Here is a 21,063-nt window from a genome sequence, read left to right as displayed (position 1 = left end):
ATCAAGCCATTGTGACATCACTAATGAGGTTGGCTCTTATTGGTGGAATGAGCCACTATGACATCACAATAGGTTAAATCACTGCTCTATGTAATAAAAGTGAGCCAAGTAGAGGACATAAGTACATAAGTAATGCCACACTGGGAAAAGACCAAGGGTCCATCGAGCCCAGCATCCTGTCCACAACAGCAGCCAATCCAGGCCAAGGGCACCTGGCGAGCTTCCCAAATGTACAAACATTCTATACATGTTATTCCCGGAATTGTGGATTTTTCCCAAGTCCATTTAGTAGCGGTCTATGGACTTGTCCTTTAGGAAACCGTCCAAACCCTTTTTAAACTCTGCCAAGCTAACCGCCTTCACCACGTTCTCCGGCATAAGTACATATCACCACATTCTCCGGCACAAGTACATAAGGTTCAAAGATTTGGGTGGGTCAAAGGTATGCTGTTAGGGATGTGTTATGATGTTGGTCCCAGGGGAGGAAAAGAAAAGGAGACACATGAATATAACGTGTTGCCTATTCATGATGTGCTGTTAAGTAAAAGCTGAAAAAAACCCAAACTGAATAATGTGTTTAAATAAAGTTGGTTTGTTAATGCAATAAAGTGTTCTTAACTATTTGGGGGGGGGGGGGGGGGTCCTGTTGGAGGTAAAAAGGGTTAGAGCAAGCTGACCCATGTAAAAGAGAAGATTCCTATAGGAGGATGCTATAGAGGTGGGGGGGGGGGGGAAGGTTTTACTTATAAAATGTAAAGTAATGTGATGGAGTTGATATGGATAATATGGTTGCATAACAAAGGTTATATGAAGATGAAGATTACTATGGGGAGTGATAAAGGAAATAATACTGGGTGTTGAATAAAGATGAAATGATGTGTGTGAGGTTTGCGTTGCTCTAAAGGGATGGGAGAATAAAACCTAGATTATCCTTTGAGGACAAGGGATTGGTTAGCTGGGGGGAGAGTGTAATCACTTATAAGAAAGGGATTACTAGAAGGTGTGGAGGGGCATTTTCGAAAGAAACATCCAAGTTGCAATTTGGACGTCCTTGCAAAACGGCAAAATCCAGGGGCGGGGAAAACCGCATTTTCGAAAAAAGATGGACGTCCTTCTTTCGTTTCAAAAATACCATCAGAGACATCCAAATCCTTAAATTTGGGCATCCCTAGATTTGGATGTCCCTAGACATGGACGTTTCTGACTTTCGGCGATTTTCGAAACCAAAGATGTCCATGTCAAAAACGTCCTTCTTTCGCTTCTTAGCCCAGTCCTTGGGGCACATCTGGTCCCGTCGGGTTTTCGGGATGTCCACGGTGGGTGTGCATGGATAGATTTGCATGCCGAGGAGGCGGTGCATGCGTTTCTGTCTCGTGTATATTCGCATTGCGGATGTCCTGGGGGCCTGGTGGCACTGGGTGTGCCTCGGGAACTGAGTTGAGAGGCACTGGCTTAGCAATTGACTTTGAACAGCAAACTTGAGTGACATCTCACCCTGTCTCTACATGATACTGTATAACATTCTAGAAATGATTGATAGTAGAAGTAAGGGGGGGGGGATGGGGAAGAGCCAGAAGCAGTCAGGAACCGAGTCACTTGGCTGTTCTTTAAATGTTTACTTTTTTCTCTTGTAAGGAAAAACCTTTCAGTTCTGCATCGGATGTCATTCTTAACCACTAAATTACCATTGTTAACCACTACTTTAGCCTTTGTTGTCACATGCAACAGTAGTGTGAGGAGAACGCAGAATTATGGCAGTAACTGAGGCCATTGCGCAATGAATAATGATTTTTGCCACCATAACCCTTTAGCCCAGTGAATCATGATTACAACATTAGGAGAGGGGGAGACGGGCAAGAAAATAGTACTATTGCAGGACATGGGTGAAGCCATTGATTTTTTATTATCTTTTTTTTATTTTTCATTTTTTATTATTAATTTTTGTGTTTTGAGTAAACACATTGTTTTAATTCATTAATAGCAGATATGTAATATAATAATTTGCTATGTGAACGTTCTAAAGTGTCTCACTGGGATCGTAACCCCCTGCTGACATCACTGGCCAGAAGTAGAACCCTGCTTGCCTGACGTCGGCAGGGGGTTACGATCCCAGTGAGAGACGTGCGTTGAAGAACAGCGGGAGCGGGCAGAGACGTCCCTACGTGCACGTCGCCCCCCCTCTGCTACCCTCCCCTCCCCCCCTCTTACCAGGGTCCCGGCGGCAGCAGTGAAGAGCCTCGCGAGTCTGCTGCCTTCCCTTCTCTTCGCTCTCAACTCTGACTCTGGTCCCGCCCTTGCAGAAACAGAAAATGAGGGCGGGACCAGAGTCAGAGCTGAGAGCGAAGAGAAGGGAAGGCAGCAGACTTGCGAGGCTCTTCACTGCTGCTGCCAGGACCCCGGTAAGAGGGGGGAGGGGAGGGTAGCAGAGGGGGGTTGGTGATTTTGGAGGGGGGGCGATGTGCACGTAGGGGGATGGGCAGGGCCAGTGTCGGGGAGGGCTGCGGGTGGAGGCATCGCAAGGACGTGTCTGTGAGACAGAGAGGAGGGGGGTACTGGAACTCGGGGGAGGGAGAGAGAGAGGGAGGGAGGGCCTGGAAATCAGTAGGGAAGAAAGGGGGCTGTGGGAATTGGAGGGGACAGAGGGAGAGAGTGAGGGAGGGCGAGAGGGATAACCTTGCTAGCGCCCGTTTCATTTCATACCGAAACGGGCCTTTTTTACTAGTTGATTTATAATTTGGATGTTTTCACTTCTATTTATTATCAATTTTCCTGTATAATGCTATATATGTTTATTTATAGTTTGTTTTATGTTTGCTTCCTCACCATTCTTTATTCATAGATCTTACTGTATGACCCCCTGAAGTAGACGCTTGCGTGCGTCGAAACACGGCCCGTGTCGGGTCCTTCTTTTAAGTATAATAATAAAGACTGTTAGATTCATATCTCCAGTGGTGACTCGTCTTTAGTCAGCCTCTACTTTCACTTTGTGAACCTGGGTTTGATTCCCACTGCAGCTTCTTGTGACCTTGGGCAAGTTACTTAACCCTCCATTGTCCCAGGTACAAAAAAAAAAAAAAAAAAAAAGATTGTGAGCCCTCTAGGGACAGAGAAAGTGCCTGTATATGATGTGTACAGTGCTGTGTATGTCTAGTAGTGCTATATAAATGATTAGTAGTAGTAATGAGCCAGTAACTAGCAGTCACTGGGTGCTAATAGCCAATTATTGCAGTTAATTGGCTCCAATTAGGATTTACTCACGCTTCTTGCTAAGTATTATTCTATAAAAATCCACATGCAAATCATTTATTGTGCAACTGAAAAGGAGTGTGGCATGGGAGGGGCATGGGCGGGCCGGGGCGTTCATTAAAGATGCACGCAGTATTACAGAATTCGGGGGATCCGCGCCTAACTTACATGCCAGGATTTCCACTAGGTTTCAGTTGGTGTAAACCCTTGCACCCAAAATTGGGCGTGGATACTGGTGCTATGCGCTATTCTATAATCAGTGCGCAAATGAAGCATCATTCGGAAAGGCGAAATATGAAAGACCCCTTAGAGAGAAGTTGCATTGGCTCCCACTGAAGGATCGAATTGCTTTCAAAATTTGCACCTTGGTTCATAAAATTATTCATGGGGATGCCCCATCTTACACGTCAGACCTAACAGACTTACCTGAGAGAAACAACAAAAAGTTAATCACGTACTTTCTTAAGCCTCCATTATCCCAATTGCAGAGGTCTTAAATACAAAATCAATGCACATATCTAGCGTCTCATACATCTGCACACAATTATGGAATAAATTACCGATCGCCATAAAAACAACACACGACTTGACAAGATGTATAAAAAGGATCCCCCATAATGCTCTGAGTCCTAAACCTTTCTTACTTGTTTATTTTAATTCCATCCTCATCACTGAACATTATATTTTGTCCTGATATCGTTATGTTATGTTTTTATCTATTTATACACTTCTAATCCTACATGTTACTCTCATAGTAACATAGTAGATGACGGCAGAAAAAGACCTGCATGGTCCATCCAGTCTGCCCAAGATAAACTCATATGTGTATACCTTACCTTGAATTTGTACCTGTCCTTTTCAGGGCACAGACCGTACAAGTCTGCTCAGCAGTATTTCCCGCCTCCCAACCACCAGTCCCGCCTCCCATCACCGGCTCTGGCACAGACCGTATAAGTCTGCCCTCTACTATCCTCGCCTCCCAACCACCAACCTCTCTTCCCCCACCTGCTCCGCCACCCAATTTTGGCTAAGCTTCTTAGGATCCATTCCTAGTGCACAGGATTCCTTTATGCATATCCCACGCATGTCTGAATTCCGTTACCGTTTTCATCTCCACCACCTCCCGCGGGAGGGCATTCCAAGCATCCACCACCCTCTCCGTGAAAAAATACTTCCTGACATCTTTTTTGAGTCTGCCCCCCTTCAATCTCATTTCATGTCCTCTCGTTCTACCGCCTTCCCATCTCCGGAAAAGATTCGTTTGCGGATTAATACCTTTCAACTATTTGAACGTCTGTATCATATCACCCCTGTTTCTCCTTTCCTCCAGGGTATACATGTTCAGGTCAGCAAGTCTCTCTTCATACGTCTTGGAACACAACTCCCATACCATCCTCGTAGCTTTTCTTTGCACTGCTTCCATTTTTTTAACATCCTTCGCAAGGTACGGCCTCCAAAACTGAACACAATACTCCAGGTGGGGCCTCACCAACCTCTTATACAGGGGCATTAAAACCTCCTTTCTTCTGCTGGTCACTCCTCTCTCTATACAGCCTAGCATTCTTCTAGCTACGGCCACCGCCTTGTCGCACTGTTTCGTCGCCTTCAGGTCCTCAGATGCCAAGATCCCTCTCCCCGTCCATGCCTATCAGACTCTCCCCGCCTAATACATACATCTCCTTTGGATTTCTACTCCCAAAGTGCATCACTTTGCATTTCTCTCATGCACCTTATCTGTTACAATTTTGATTTTGATATTCTTTTCCGTTAATATGATTGCCATGATATTCTTATGCACCTTATCTGTACTTATATTCTGTAATTCTTATTCCAGTAATGTGAGGGGTTTGTTGTAACATATTGTAAGCCACATTAAGCCTGCAAATATGTGGGGAAATGTGGGACACAAATGCAGCAAATAAATAAATAAAAGCACTCCGTGTGGATTTTTTTTCAGCACTCAAATTTGGGCACCATTTACATAAGTACATAAGTATTGCCATACTGGGAAAGACCAAAGGTCCATCATCCTGTTTCCAACAGTGGCCAATCCAGGTCACAAATACCTGGCAAGATCCCAAAAAAGTACAGTGGCCTAGTGGTTAGGGTGGTGGACTTTGGTCCTGGGGAACTGGGTTCGATTCCCGCTGCAGGCACAGGCAGCTCCTTGTGACTCTGGGCAAGTTACTTAACCCTCCATTGCCCCAGGTACAAATAAGTACCTGTATACAATATGTAAGCCGCATTGAACCTGCTATGAGTGGTAAAGCGCGTGGGTACAAATGTAACAAAATAAATACTGCTTATTCTGGAGGCTACTCCTCCGTTGAATTACTGAATCTAATCCTAAATGACAGGACCTGGGAAGATCTAGAAGCTGATGCCCAATTAATGTTAGTGTTTGGAAATCTTTGATCGTAGGCCTTGTAATTTCATGGAACTAGAGAGACGTGGAGGGGCATAATCGAAAGGAATGCCCACGTTTTTCTGAGGACATCCTCGCAAGACGTCCCCGTGAAGGGGCGGGGAAGCCCGTATTATCGAAACAAGATGGACGTCCATCTTTCGTTTCGATAATACGGTCGGGGACGCCCAAATCTGGAAATTTAGGTCGTCCTTAGACTTGGTCGTTTCTGATTTTCGGCGATAATGGAAACTGAGGACACCCATCTCAGAAACGACCAAATGCAAGCCCTTTGGTCGTGGGAGGAGCCAGCTTTCGTAGTGCACTGGTCCCCCTGACCTGCCAGGACACCAACCGGGCACCCTAGGGGGCACTGCAGTGGACTTCATAAATTGATCCCAGGTACATAGCTCCCTTACCTTGTGTGAACCCCCCCAACCCCAAAACCCACTACCCACAACTGTACATCACTACTATAGCCCTTACAGGTGAAGGGAGGCACCTAGATGTGGGTACAGTGGGCTTGTGGTGGGTTTTGGAGGGCTCACATTTACCACAAGTGTAACAGGTGGGGGGGGGGGGCTGGGTCCGCCTGTCTGAAGTGCACTGCACCCACTAAAACTGCTCCTGGGAACTGCATACTGCTGCGATGGACCTGAGTATGACATTTGAGGCTGGCATAGAGGCTGGCAAAAAATATTTTTAATGTATTTTTTTTGAGGGTGGGAGGTCATCCCCGATTCTCTCTGGTGTCATCTGGTCAGTTCGGGCACCTTTTCGTGGCTTGGTCGTAACAAAAAAAAGGACCAAGTAAACTTGTCCAAGTGCTCGTCAGGGACGACCTTCTTTTTTCGATTATGGGTCGAGGACGCCCATGTGTTAGGCACGCCCAAGTCCCGCCTTTGCTATGCCTCCGACACGTCCCCCGGGAACTTTGGTCGTCCCCACGACGGAAAGCAGTTGGGGACGCCCAAAATCGGCTTTCCATTATGCCGATTTGGGCGACCCTGGGAGAAGGACGCCCATCTTCTGATTTGTGTCGAAAGATGGGTGTCCTTCTCTTTCGAAAATAAGCCTGATTGGCTCTCAGCTTACTGATGTACATTTCTAATTGCAGGAGTATAATCACTTCTGACCGAAAGCAATGGACTGTAAATTCAAACTTTCAGGCTATTTGGAACCTCTAATATGCCAAAACAGGATGGCAAAGTGCTTTATTTATGGATGCGTTTCTGGATTTTAACAGATCCATGAATACTCTTATTATAACCACATTAAGATAACACAGAGTCTTTGCACGGTCATTTTCACTTACTTTTTGTTGTTTAGCAATTTTATTGATCTGTTTTTCCTGCTTCAACTGGAGCTCGGTCCTATTGAGGGCCTCCCTGAGGAGAGCGTTCTCTTCCACATGCCTCTGGATTTCAGCTTCCAGTTCGTTCATATCCAACTGCTGCATTTTCAGTGCAATTTTACTTTGTCTGTATCAGATAGACAAAATAAGGAGTTATATCAGTTTTGTAGAGCACCATCTCTACCTGTTTTCAAATCTATGCTGAAAACCCACTTTTTCACTGCTGCTTTTAGCTCCTAGCCACAATTGCCCTCCCCTTGTCCCTTCCTCCCTTCTCACCCATTACTTCCCTCACCCGTAACTGTCTTGTCTGTCTGTATTATTTAGATTGTGAGCTCTTTTGAGCAGGGACTGTCTCTTTGTATCACGTGTTCAGCGCTGCGTGCGCGTCTGGTAGCGCTATACAAATGCCAATAATAATAGTAATGAACAAAGGAAGACTTCAGTTTTCCATGCACTCCGACCCCAACTATGCCACTGGGTTATCAATTGTTCCTTTCCCCTCCTCCTCTCTACCTGTTATTCTCTTATGCCCTGCAAATTTCAACAACAGGAAATGAGGGCGGGACCAGAGGAACAGCGAACCACAGCCTGTCTGAAGCGGCGTCTGTACTTGCTGGACTTGAGTGTTGCCGGCCGAGCAGGAGGTAAAACCTTTTAAACGGCAGCTGCCACGTACGAAGGGCTGGGGCACCCCCACACGTCCTCCTTGCACTTGGAGGCCACGGAGACAGAGGGAGGGAGGCGCTGGGCGGCGGAAATCGGAGGTGGGGTCCAGAGACGAGGGGGGGAGGGGTGATGAGGGGAGGAGGGGGAGGGGGCCCTGGAACCTTGCTAGCGCCCATTTCCTTTCTGTTGGAAACGGGTCTCTTTTACTACAATAACTGAGTACAGATTTATTTATTTCTGCAGAACATTTATACCCCGCTTTATACCACTGAAAGCGGCCTCTAAGCGGCTTACAATGCACTGATAAAATACAATGACAGTTGAGAGGGCGGAAGGAGCAGAGGAAGAAGGGAAGGGAAGGGATACCTGAGCTCTTGGAGATCTGAATCATATTCGGTTAGTAACTCCTCTTTCCTGTTTAAGTGATTTTTGAGTTGACTGATCCTGTTACTCAGTAGTTGGATGTCTTTCTGCCGTTGCTTGCACGCCTTTTCTCTCTCTTCCTGTGACAGGTGTTTAATAGATTGCAGTCCTGAGAGTTGTTTAACGCTCATCAGACTCCCGAGAACATTTATTAAACTGAAATACTGTGGGGAAACATTAAGAAATACAGTGCATTGTCAACCCATCTTTCTTTGCAGTTATTACACTGTTTTCTCATCTCAGTGGACGTGCTTAGCTCACACCAGCATGGTTAACATTGGATTGCAGAACACTGCGCTCTTGCAGAGAAGCCGAGTCTCACTCATCATGAGTGTGTCACATTCATTTGAAAGATTTCTCACTCTCACACTCTTTGAGCCCTATTTCTCAGTCATCAGAGCTTCAGTACCAGTGCACTCATCTTGATCACTGTTTTCATGAGACAGAAGCCTTAGGGGCCCTTTCACTAAGCTGCGCAGGCACCTATGCTTGCCGAACGTGCACCAATTTGGAGTCACTGTCGGACTACCAATGGCCCATGCAGTAATTTCATTTTTTACGTGTGTCCGCTATGCGCGCCAGAAAATACATTTTATTTTCTGGCACATGGCGAAAATTGGGCAGTAACTCCAACTTCATGCGCGTAGGTGATTACTGCACGGTCAACGCGAGAGACCCTACCGCTAAGTCAATGGCTGGCAGTAAGGTCTCAGACCCAAAATGGACGCACAGCAATTTTTATTTTGCCACATGTCCATTTTTGACAAAAAAAAAGGCATTTTTTGGCCGGCACACTGAAAAATGGATCTGCGCGCGCCCAAAACCTGCGCCTACACTACCGCAGACCATTTTTCAGCGCACCTTAGTAAAAGGACCCTTTAGTAAAGTAAACCAAGTGGTCCAACCAGTAAGGAGAAATCTGAACGCACTTTCCAGCCCTTTCTCTTTTCCCTTTACTGCAAGTGTATGTTCTCTGAAACTGATGTACTTACTTTTAACTACTGGGTGAAAGATAATTTTTAGCTCAAAAAATGTACCCAAATTGCTCCTCATTTTGTCTGTATTCTTTCAGAAGCTCCAAAGAAAAGCCAATGTCATTTAATGCTGCCTTGATTCATTTGCAAAGCCAATACTACACTTAAATCATTCTAGATTTATATCCTGGATATACCTCCTGAAAAATCTCACTTTGGCATCTCTGCTCTTGTTTGTATCAAGACATAACAACTGTACCACCACTTAAAAAGAGCCCGAAATTCTACATGACTGAATCATGCGAATGAAAAAGAATCTTCCCATTTATATTCTTCAACAATCTACGTGGTCAATGGGCAATTCCCACGCTACAGCTTGGTCCTATAAAACTTTTATGCGCCCAATACACCTAACTTCATACATTAAATCAGAGAGGTTTTATTAGAACATAGTATTACACCAATCTTGTTGGCTGGAGATTTTAACGTTACTTTGGATAACATTTTGGATCGTCAGTCTAACTGCATTCAAAAACAAACCAAAATGGGAAAGGAGCTCCTTGCAACTATCCAAGCCTTAGGTCTTGTGAATATATGGCGCCTTCAACACCCAGATGGTCGTGAATACTTATTTTATTCTGTTCCACGTCCATAGGCGGTCGGTGGGTCAATTGTCTGGGGAGGCTAAAGGGGGTGGGGTTAGGGGCGGGGCTTACATCCATAATTGTCTGACAACACACAGAAAAAAAAAATAAGTAAAAATAAAATAATCATAATTAATACCTTTTATTAAATTTAGATATTAGATATGTATCATATGTCAAAGAATAAAGTGGTTGCTCAAAGCATATACTAACCACAATTGCTCAACTGCAAAACATTATGCACAACTTTGTGCAAAAACACACTCATAACCTTACTGTACCATAAATATTACACTGGGCAGACCTAATACACCAATATACTACCATACGGAAAATGCAGACCGTCAACAATGTGAAACAAGGGATCATAATATCATGATAAGTATAGAGCCAAAAAACACCCTTTTAGGGTGGCTAGTGTTCACAATGAGCTCCTTTTATTAACGATCATACCAGGTAGTGTGTCATGATTTAGGCTCTACACCCTTTCTGATGTTTTGGTGCTACCTCAGTAAGGCCAACACACAATCTCTCCACTGCAAACTTTTGCATTGAAAATGATGCAGGAACAAAGCTTCCCCGCAGCACAGCAGCCAGGTGAATCGTGAAAGGAAAATTCTTTAGGGAGTTTCCCTTTAAAAATCTCCTTAAGCCATGTTTGAGGATTTCCACTGGGTAAATAACAAGAACTTTATGAAATCTATAGATTCAAGGTGCTGTTTGCTTGATATTGATGCGGACTGGCAGATTTCTTTGGCTTACGTACCATCTCCTCACTGAGATCCAAGGCTTCGGACATTTCCAGTCGTGCTGTCCTTTCTACAGCTGCTTCTGACATGTCACTGCTCTTATAGGTTTCAGACTGCAACAGAAAGCATGAAGATCTGGCTATTTCTTGTTATTGGGTTTGGACAGTACCAACATCAGCACCTAGCTGAACAGGCACAGAGGGGCCAGGACTGGGGCTATTTGTGTCTGTGTGTCATTTGAGGATCTTAATAGTTAAGCTGAGCTTCCTTTCTGACTGCATGTGCCAAACCCTGGGTTATAGACTGCTGCAACATTTTGCCAGCTTTTGTAGACCTATATAAGCAGGATAATTCTGAAAGAGATTTCTAAAAGCAAAGCAGTGCTTGATGCTCATCTTGCTACAAAACTGGGGGCTCCTTTTACTAAGCGGTGGTAAGCTCAACACTGTCTTACTGCTCGCCATATCGGGCTACCGCAGCAGCCTGACGGCACTTCCCACTCCTAGCGTGCCATCATTCCAGCATTACAAAAATTAATTTTTGTAGCACTAGGGTTACCATATGTCCGGATTTACCCGGACATGTCCTCTTTTTAAGGACATGTCCGGGCAACCGGGTGGGTTTTGCCAATCTGCCCATTTGTCCGGATTTCTGGACAAACAGGCAGATTGCTAGCCTCCCCTCCCCTTACTTACTACTGCCCTGGTGGTCTACTGACCTCTTCCGCCTTCAGGGCAGGAAAGAGGGGCGTAGCCAGACCTCGGCGGGAGGGGGGGGGCCAGAGCCCGATGTGGGGAGCACTGTTTATCCGCCTCCCCCGCCACCTCCCCCCCGCCACCACAACCGCAACCCCTCCCCCGTCACTCTGGACCGCCGCTGCAACTGCAACCCCCCCCCCCTGCCTGCATCAGGTACCTTGTTTGCTGGCAGGGGTTCCCAATCCCCGCCAGCCGAAGAGTTTTCTTCAGCGCCGGTCGACTCCGGCCCCTTCGTTGTGGGATCATCTGTTTCTGACACCTTACATCCTGCACGGGGCTACATGCACGGTGCAGGATGTAAGGCATCAGAAACAGATGATCCCACAACGAAGGCGCTGGAGTCGACTGGCGCTGAAGAAAACTCTTCGGCTGGCGGGGATTGGGGACCCTTGCCAGCAAACAAGGTACCTGATGTGGCGGGGGGCGGGCAGGCAGCAATGGTGGGGGGGGGGGGTCAAATGTAGAGGGGGCCAGGGCAAAATCTGTGGGGGCCCATGCCCCCACGTAGCTACGCCCCTGATATCAAATCCATTACCCAGTATTCTATAATGGCTTAGGCATGCCCTGAAGCTATTTGTAGAACTGGCAGTAATGTGCCTCATTGTGCTGCCTACCAGTAGCGTAGCCACAGGTGGGCCTGGGTGGGCCAGGGCCCACCTACTTTGGACTCAGGCCCACCCAAAATTGTGACGCTTTTGCTCTAGCTGGTGGGGATTTTCTCTCCTTGGGCAGCCAGCGCTCTTCCAAATGTCAGCCAGAAACACTTGCCTTGAGCTGACGCCGAGACTGCCCCTTCTGCACATGCTCAATTTTTGTACATGTAAAAGCAATGAGCATGCACAGCCTGCCAGCAACAGCATCATTTTGAGGCAAGGGCTGCTGGCTGCTGTTTGGAAGAGTGCTGGCTGCTTGAGGAGGAGGAAATCATCAGCTGGCAGGGTTTGATGATCCCCACCAGCTAAAGAATTTAATATTTGGGGTTTGTGGGCAGGGAGGGGTGGAGAAAGGAGCAAACCAGAGGGGGCCCAGGGGAGGAACAAATTCCATACCCGCCCACCTTGGGCTCAGGCCCACCCAAAATTGGCCATCTGGCTACGCCCCTGCTGCCTACATTTTGAAGCCAATTATAGAAATTGCCCCCTAGGTGTCTAGAATGTTGGCAGCTACAGGGCAGAGTTAGGGCAGGGAAAAAAGGTTAGGAGTTGGAACTCTGCCGGAGGATGTGGTAACAACGGTTAGCGTATCTGGGTTTAAAAAAGGTTTGGGCAAATTCCTGGAGGAAAAGTCCATAGTCTGCTATTGAGGCAGACAGGGGAAGCAACTGCTTGCCCTGGGATTTGAGGTATGGAGTATTGCCATGATTTGGGTTTCTGCCAGGTACTTGTGACCTGGCTTGGCCACTGTTTGGAAAACAGGATACTAGGCTAAATGGACCACTGGTTGACCCAGTATGGCTACTCTTATGTTCTTATTGATTTCCATGTACTGGGACTCGGCACCTAACTTTGGTGTCAAAATCTAGGTCACTGAATTGCAAACCTAAATTCAGAATCCTAAATGTGAGTGTATTTTTCAGCCAAATAGGTGTTTAAATGTAGCTGAAAAATTTCCTAAAGTTTTGTTCCTAATACTAAGGCACCCAAATAAAGCACTTGGCAGTATTTTCCAATTGCTCTCTCACCATTTTTGTCTCCATGTCACTTGGAACTGAGGACCTTTGATGTGCTTTATTTATGAGTAGTTTCTGAGGTTTTGGCTCCAATATCTCCTTTTTCAGTACTCTAAATGGTGGTGCACCTTGCTCTTGAGTTTCTGTCAGGATGAAAAATAATTAGACTTAAAAACAGAGGGCCCGATATTCAAAACGATTTAGTCGGCTGCTGACCAGTTAAACTGCTTGGGTCGGGCTACCCGTTAATTTTCATTAGCACTTAGCCGGCTAAGGGGCCCCTTTCTTAAGGCATGCCGACAAATGGCCTGCGATGGTGTAGGCACGTGTATTGGACCCAAGTAGGTTCATTTTTCAGGCGCCTGCAAAAAAGGCCCTTTTTTGTGACCGAAAATGAATGTGCGTCAACATTTTAAAAAGCACGCGTCCGTTTTGGGCCTCAGATCTTACCACCACCCACTGACTTAGCGGTAAGGTCTGACGCATTAACTGGGCGGTAATGGTAAGCACACGTACACTGTCGATTACCGCCCGGTCAGCGTCACACATTAGAAAACAGAAAGTATTTTCTGCCGCGCGTTTTGGGCGCGCATCAAAAATAGAATTACCACCCGGGGCATGTGGTAGCTGGGTTGTAGTTCTAATTCGACACACGTTAGAGCGCGTAGGTGCTTTTGCGCCTTAGTAAAAGGGCTCCTAAGTGCTATTGACTATCGCGGTTAGTGCCGAACACAAAGCTGGCTACGTTGGGGGCGTTCCAGGGGCAGACTCAGCACTTGGCCGCTTAAGTACCGATATTCAGTCGGTTAAGTGGCCTGGTTTACCGTATAAAAGTCTGTTCTATTTTTATGCGGTAACCCATGGCCACTTAAATGATGAATAACGACTTCAACGGCTATGCGTTAGCCAGATTAAAAATAACCAGATATTCAAAGTTGAAGCCCAGACACGTTCTAGTTTTGCATGTCCAGGAATAACGCAATAGTATTTGGGAGATGTTGCTATTGTTCATGCATGATCTAAAGGAAATTTTGCAAAAAAAATGCTCAAAAAATATAGGGGTCCTTTTACAAAGCAGCATATAAAGTTGCCTTTACCAGGCCCTTACGTGGGTCTTTCCCATGCGCTAAGGCCATTTCTACTGCCGCTAGAAAATAGCCGCATTTTCCATTTTGCGAATTAATGGCCGTGTGTTAACGTTGCCGTTAGCGTGCAACCATTTAGTGCGTCAGCCCTTACAGACACCTATTTTATAGGTGGTGAGGGCTCACGTGTTAATCCTAATTAATTAGCACAGAAATATGCCCTCGGCCAAAAATAAAAAAAAGTTTTTTAGGGTGTGGGTAGCGCGTGCACATTTGAAACTTACCGCGGAACACCTCAGCGCACCCCGCGGTAAACCTTTTTAAGCTGCAGCAAGTGCAGATTAGTGTTTACTGTAGTAAAAAGCAAGAACTAGGTTATCTGTCCAACCAATCTTAACCCAGCAATAGTTCATAAGTTCCGCTGCCAGCCCGTCCAAAATTAGCCTCTGATATTCAGTGCCAGGTGCCCAGACATGGCCCGGAACTGAATACTGGGGGCTAATATAGCCACTGATGGTAAGTGTTTAAAAAAAACATTGACCACTGCCGGATGACTATTGGGGGGGATGTAACCTAATGGTTCTGTGGGCTAAGCTTAATAAGGACAATTTTCAAAATCACTTACACATGGGTAAAGGTTTTTTAATTGAATAAACAGGCAATGTGAAAACTGCTCTCCCTTAGGGCCCTGTTTACTAAGCAGCGTTGCAGGCGCGTTAACATTTTTAACGCGCGTTAACCATGTACGTGCCTACAATATCCCTATAGGCGCCTACATGGTTAGCGCACGCTGTAAGTGTAGGCACGATAAAAACACTAACACACCTTAGTAAACAGGGCCCTTACTGTGGTTAAAAGCGTGACCAGGGTTCTGCACTGCAGAATGTTTAAGGGAGATATTCCTGGGGCCGTGTTTAGATTGGAGGAGGTGAATAACACATTTACAAATGGTTATTTTCTTTGAAAAACATGCGCAAAGAAAAAGCAGGTGCAAATGCTCACGAGTACTTTGTACTCAGAAAGTTTCAAAGCAAATGTTAAGCGCGTATTTCACTTTGAAAACCGATGAGTAAAACTACCCACAGACTTTGCCCAAATGGACAACAGGTACAAAAAAAAATGACAGAGCTCACTTGAAGGATGTGCTTTCGATATTTCCTTAAGTCGGTTGCGCAGTTCAACCAGAGCAACTTTTTGTTTCTGAATGATATCGTCATGTCTGAGACCTTGACAAAGAGCACCTTGTTCAGCCAAGCTCAAGACTCCAGTTTCCTAAAATTAAACATAAAAACATTCCATACTGAATTTTAATACAGTTGTTTCCTTCTGAGCATTAGTTTCATTTATATAATACTAGTAAAAAAGGGCCAGTTTCGGAAACAAATGAAACGGGCACTAGCCAGGTGCTTACCGAGGGGGGCACCGGGATCTCCCAGAAGTGCTGTTTTGGCGCCGCTGTTTGTACCAGCCCGCCCTCGACGTCATAGCGTTTTGACGCGAGGGCGGAGCTACAGTTCCCTCTCGGTGTTTTATTTTTGTTTTGGGCTCGCCGCTACTCCGCCGTGTCACCCGAAATTCGGAGGGGGGCTCCAGGATCTCCCTCGAAGTCCTGTTGGTGTTTGGGTTTTGTTCTGTCCTCGCTGCTACTCCGCCGTGTCACCGGAAATACCGAGGGGGACTCCGGGATCTCCCTCCAAGTCCTGTATCAGCACCGCTCTGTCTACCGCCCAGCCCTTCACGTCATCGCGTTGTGACACGTGGGCGGGGCATACAGACATGGGGAGTTAGATGGGCTTTAGCAGCACGAATCCAGGATCCCTTTCCTGCGGAGGCGCATATGTGTTGTCGGCTGCGGGGTGTTCCTGGTTTAATTGGCACTTGTGTTCTGTGGCGCGGGGCGTCTTGACATAGCGTCGACGTCATGACGTTCGACGCGAGGGCGTGACAGATAGGTATGAGCAGTGGAAAGGCTTCACCGCCATGAATCCACAAACCCTTCACGAAAGTGGGTGGAGCTTGGGGGGGGCTTCATTCGAATGTTGGGGTTGCGAATTATGTCCGGATGGGTCGTGGCTGAGGGCGGGTGTATGAGTGAGAGTGAGAATGAGTGGTGTGACAGGCTGCAACAGTACAGGGCTTCAGTGTTTCCCTGCCACACAGTGAGCTTCAGAATTGGAGGTGAGAATTATTTATATAGATTACTTTCTACCACCAACTAAACTGATTCCTTTCTTAAAGAGAGAAATAAAGCACAAATTTTCTTACATGAATTTAGCTGGACTTGACAAATGTAAGAAGTTCCATGCAGAACTACTTTCTGGGGTCAATATACGAGATCTGCGAATGTGTGTGGGTATGAACAAAACCTCTCCTGTCAGATTTCTCATGTTTCCCCTTACATGTCCCAAACATTTGGTGTGGATAAGATCAGGACAATCGCTAGACAAAAAAGCACCCAGGGCAAGGATTGTTTACGGAACCCCCCCCCCCCCCCTTTGTCCATTCTCACAGACGGACTCAAAAGGGTGAGGTGGTGCCCCGGTTTTAGACATGGTGGGGCCCAGAGCAGAAAAGGAGGAGGTCCCCCCCATCCCCCCTTTCTCCTCACCTGCATTACTACTATGAAGTCCGGGCATCTTTTCCCCTTCTCCCAACCACAGTCAGTCTCCCTCCCTCCCTTCCCCTCACCTTGCGCTCTCCTTTAAAATGTTTATTTCCCTTCTCAGAGGGGCCCCGGCGTGGCAGCCATCCTCACAAGCTGCCTCTGGCTGTCCCGAAGCCTTGCCTCTCTGCCACGATCCGCCCAGGCAGAAACAGGAAATTGTGTCGGGGAGGGGGGGGCGGATTCACGGCAGAAAGGGAAGCTTCAGGGCAGGCGCAGGCAGCTTGGGAGAATGGCCGTTGCGCCCCTCTGAGAAGGGAAATTTTGAAAGAAGATCAGGTGGGGAGAAGGGGAAGAGATGCCTGGACCACAGGGCCCCCTCAAGCTGTGGGGCCCAGGGCAGCTGCCCTGTTTGCCCGCCCCCGGCTTGACACTGAGGTTGGTCACCCTTCTTGTTCACCCTTGCAACAGTGCTGCATAAGAAACTAAATGCAAAGAAGCACATTATAAGCCTTCTTTTTTCTTCAAAAAGTAGGATAAACCTGGGAACTTTCCAGTTGTTGTTTGCGTTCCGATGTGTCTCTTTCATAGCTAACCTCGTAATAATTGGTACCTACCTTGCAGTTCTATACAGGCCAGCATTGCCTACCTTGCTCTTCTCAGTCGCACCATGCAGGACTCGTTTTAGTGAAACTATGCACGCGCGACACTTCGTACATGCTCGGTTTCATTAAAATGAGCGTGCATGTCGCAACTGAGAACAGAGCAGGGCAGGCAATACGAGACCAGCACGGGAACCACTCGGACATTTGACACAGTAACCCCATTTGTGAGCACCAGATCCAGCGTCGCTCCCTCCCTTGTGGGTTCCGTCACCATTTGTCTGAGCAGAGCACTTTGGAAAGCATCCACGATCTCTCTACTTCTTTCCAATTCTGCAGATGGAACCTTCCAATCAAGCTCCATCTCTGGCCGTCTTCAAATCTAAGCTAAAAGCCCACCTTTTTGATGCTGCTTTTAACTCCTAACCCTTATTCACTTTGTTCAGAACCCTTATTTTATCATCCTCACTTTAATATTCCCTTATCTCTTGTTTGTCCTACTACTTAACATTTCTAAAGCGCTACTAGGGTTACGCAGCGCTGTACAATTTAACATAGAAGGACAGTCCCTGCTCAAAGAGCTTACAATCTAAAGGACAAATGTACAGTCAGTCAAGTAGGGGCAGTCAAATTGGGGCAGTCTAGATTACCTGAAAGGTATAGAGGTTAGGTGCCGAAAGCAACATTGAAGAGGTGGGCTTTGAGCAAGGATTTGAAGATGGGTAGGGAGGGGGCTTGGCGTAAGTGCTCAGGAAGTTTATTCCAAGCATAGGGTGAGGCGAAGCAGAATGGGCGGAGCCTGGAGTTGGCGGTGGTGGAGAACGGTACTGAGAGGAGGGATTTGTCCTGTGAGCGGAGGTTTTGGGCGGGAACGTAAGGGCAGATGAGGGGAGATAGGTAATGAGGGACTGCAGACTGAGTGCATTTGTAGGTGAGAAGCTTGATCTGTATGGGTATCTGATCGGAAGCCAGTGAAGTGACCTGAGGAGAGGGGTGATATGAGTATATCGGTTCAGGCGGAATATAAGACGTGCAGCAGAGTTCTGAACGGATTGAAGGGGGATTGTCCTGAACGGATTGTCCTGTTTGTCTGTCCTAATTAAATTGTAAGCTCTGTCGAGCAGGGACTGTTTCTTCATGTTCAAGTGTACAGTACTGTGTACATCTAGTAGCGCTATAGAAATGATAAGTAGTAGTAGTAGTCTTTGGGATTCCAGAATCTTGCTGCTCTTTCAGATTCCGCACAGAATGTTGCTACAGTGGGATTCCGGAATCTTGGTACTTTTTGTCCTTATCCCTTATTTGTCCTGTTTGTCTGTCCTAATTAGATTGTAAGCTCTGTCGAGCAGGGACTGTCTCTTCATGTTCAAGTGCACAGCGCTGCGTACGTCTAGTAGCGCTTTAGAAATGAAAAGTAGTAGTAGTCTTTGGGATTCCGGAATCTTGCTACTGTTTAGGATTCCGCACAGAATCTTGCTACTCTTTCAGATTCCGGAATCTTGCTACCCTTTGTCCTTATCCCTTTGTCCTGTTTGTCTGTCCTAATTAGATTGTAAGCTCTGTCGAGCAGGGACTGTCTCTTCATGTTCAAGTGCACAGCGCTGCATACGTCTAGTAGCGCTTTAGAAATGAAAAGTAGTAGTAGTCTTTGGGATTCCGGAATCTTGCTACTGTTTAGGATTCCGCACAGAATCTTGCTACTCTTTCAGATTCCGGAATCTTGCTACCCTTTGTCCTTATCCCTTTGTCCTGTTTGTCTGTCCTAATTAGATTGTAAGCTCTGTGGAGCAGGGACTGTCTCTTCATGTTCAAGTGCACAGCGCTGCGTACGTCTAGTAGCGCTTTAGAAATGAAAAGTAGTAGTAGTAGTAGGGGACAAACGCTTAAGCTGGCAGGGGTTGGGACCCCTGCCAGCCAAGGTACCATCATGTGGTGGTGGCAGCATGGGGGGGGGGGGCAAAATGTCCCCGTCCCCCCCAACACACTTTGGCCTTTGCCCCCCCCCTCCCTGTCAAGGTCTGCCTACATCCCTGATGCTAACTGCTAATAATGTGCAGTAAAGAACTTTCAGTTAGTACACAGTCTTTGCATTTACTATGCATGAACTTTTGCATTTAACACGTGGCAAGTCCAAAATCTACTGCACTTTAAACAGGTCCCTTGGAGCTTTACCTACGTTCTTCCAACCTGGGATGTGTCAGATGATTATCACCCATGGGTGATGACAATGACATCCTGCCTGTCCTTGGAGAAATGACTAAATAGGTGGCAGTGCTTTACCTGTTTTCTGAGGCAGGGTCTGCGGGGGGTCGGATTCCCTTACCGCTTTTTTAATGTTCTCATTGTCTTGAATGTTGCTGTTCTGCAGGAATGCCATTTCTTGCTTTAGTTTCTCTAACTGGTTATTCTTTTCTTTTATTACATTCTGATGTTTGTTCACATCTTTTTGAGCCTGCCTGTGTACAAAATGAGAAGCCATTGTTCAGCCAGATGTTCTGTGGGATCAGGGATACGTTTCTCTGCCATACAATTCTGGACACTTACCTTCCGGCAGCAGTCCAGGCCATAATATGGCTAATTTTATAAGTCACTTGAGTATTTTACACAATCAATTTGGTGCTTTCAATCCCCCACTCCCTTTTTTTTTTTTATTTTCTTTATTAGGCTTTTAACATACATAACTTCATATTTATGAATGATGATACACAATTTGGAAATTGTACAACGGAAATAATTTCTAAATATATAAGTTTTAAACATTATATCGACCACAAGTTAAAGAAATTGATCCAAGATGAAAGATTATTCAAATAATCTAAAATGAAATAAATCAGTAACACAATTTACATAAATGATGCACCCGTCCTGGGTAATTCCACCAGCTCCGGTTAATCAGTGTTCATATAGGATTACACCTTAACATTTACTTCCTCCCTACTTATTATAAATTCCTCCAACTGTTTGGGGTCGAAGAATTGAAACTGTTTAGATTGAAATACAATTCTACAAACACAAGGGAATTTCAACAGGAAACTAGCTCCTATTGCCAAAGTTCTTGTACGCAAAGCCAAAAAGGCTTTACGTCGCTTTTGAGTCTCTCTTGATAAGTCCGGGTAAACTCTTATTTTAGATCCCAAAAAGTTTGAATCCAAGTGTCTTAATGAGAGCCTCAAAACTGCATCCCTATAAATCTCCAAAGCAAAACTGACTAATAAGGTTGCTTTCTTCGTAATAACCTCTAAAGATGACTCCAAGAAGGCAGTTAGATTCATCTCTCCACCCTCTTGAGGAAGTTTTTCTGTTACCCTAGGGTCAATTTGTAAGTAAAATGCCAGAGTAATGGGTGGAAGAGATGTATCCGACATACCCAATATTTCTACAAGATATTTTTTTTACCATTTGTATTGGGGAAACTAGTGGAGAGCTAGGAAAATTTATTAGCCTTTAAATTAAGTCTTTTAGACTGGTTCTCAAGATATTCCAGCCGTCAGGAAGTAAAGTTCCCCCTCCCTTTTTTAAAACTAAAATACACCTGTGTGTACCGATTCTTACTGGCACATACACACAAATTTACTTCTGTCTCAGAGTAGGTGTAACTTAGTGCAAGAGCTTTCAGAGAGGCTTATGTTATGAAGGCACAAATGTGCCTTGACTGCCCAGGCACCTTCTATATAAAATGACTTTCAATGTGCCAAACATACACTTAAAAGCATTTAAAAAAGTATAGAAAGTAAAGAAAAGTCGGTAAATGTACCACACTTGTAGGAATATTTGAAAATACAAGTAGTAGATTAAAATTCTAAATTTTACTACAGTTCAAAAGACCAGGAGATTGACATTCAAAGATATTTAACCAGACAGGACTCTATTAAATCGCTTGTGCC

At 45.8% G+C, this 21,063-nt stretch overlaps 1 protein-coding gene across 1 annotated transcript in view; it reads right to left on the bottom strand.

Annotated features, from left to right (window-relative positions):
- The window catches only part of FHAD1 (forkhead associated phosphopeptide binding domain 1), a 131,342-nt gene that overhangs the window by 15,273 nt on the left and 95,006 nt on the right, over positions 1-21,063 (bottom strand). Inside the window, 6 exon segments of the mRNA XM_030186196.1 lie at positions 6,966-7,131; positions 8,040-8,260; positions 10,481-10,576; positions 12,903-13,033; positions 15,109-15,247; positions 19,503-19,635. Coding sequence (XP_030042056.1) covers positions 6,966-7,131; positions 8,040-8,260; positions 10,481-10,576; positions 12,903-13,033; positions 15,109-15,247; positions 19,503-19,635 — 886 coding nt within the window.

The sequence above is a fragment of the Microcaecilia unicolor genome, chromosome 13 (genome assembly GCF_901765095.1).
Source record: "Microcaecilia unicolor chromosome 13, aMicUni1.1, whole genome shotgun sequence".
Classification (NCBI taxonomy): domain Eukaryota; kingdom Metazoa; phylum Chordata; class Amphibia; order Gymnophiona; family Siphonopidae; genus Microcaecilia; species Microcaecilia unicolor.
Note: the sequence above shows the minus strand (reverse complement) of the source record. Positions and strands in the feature narration are given on the sequence as shown.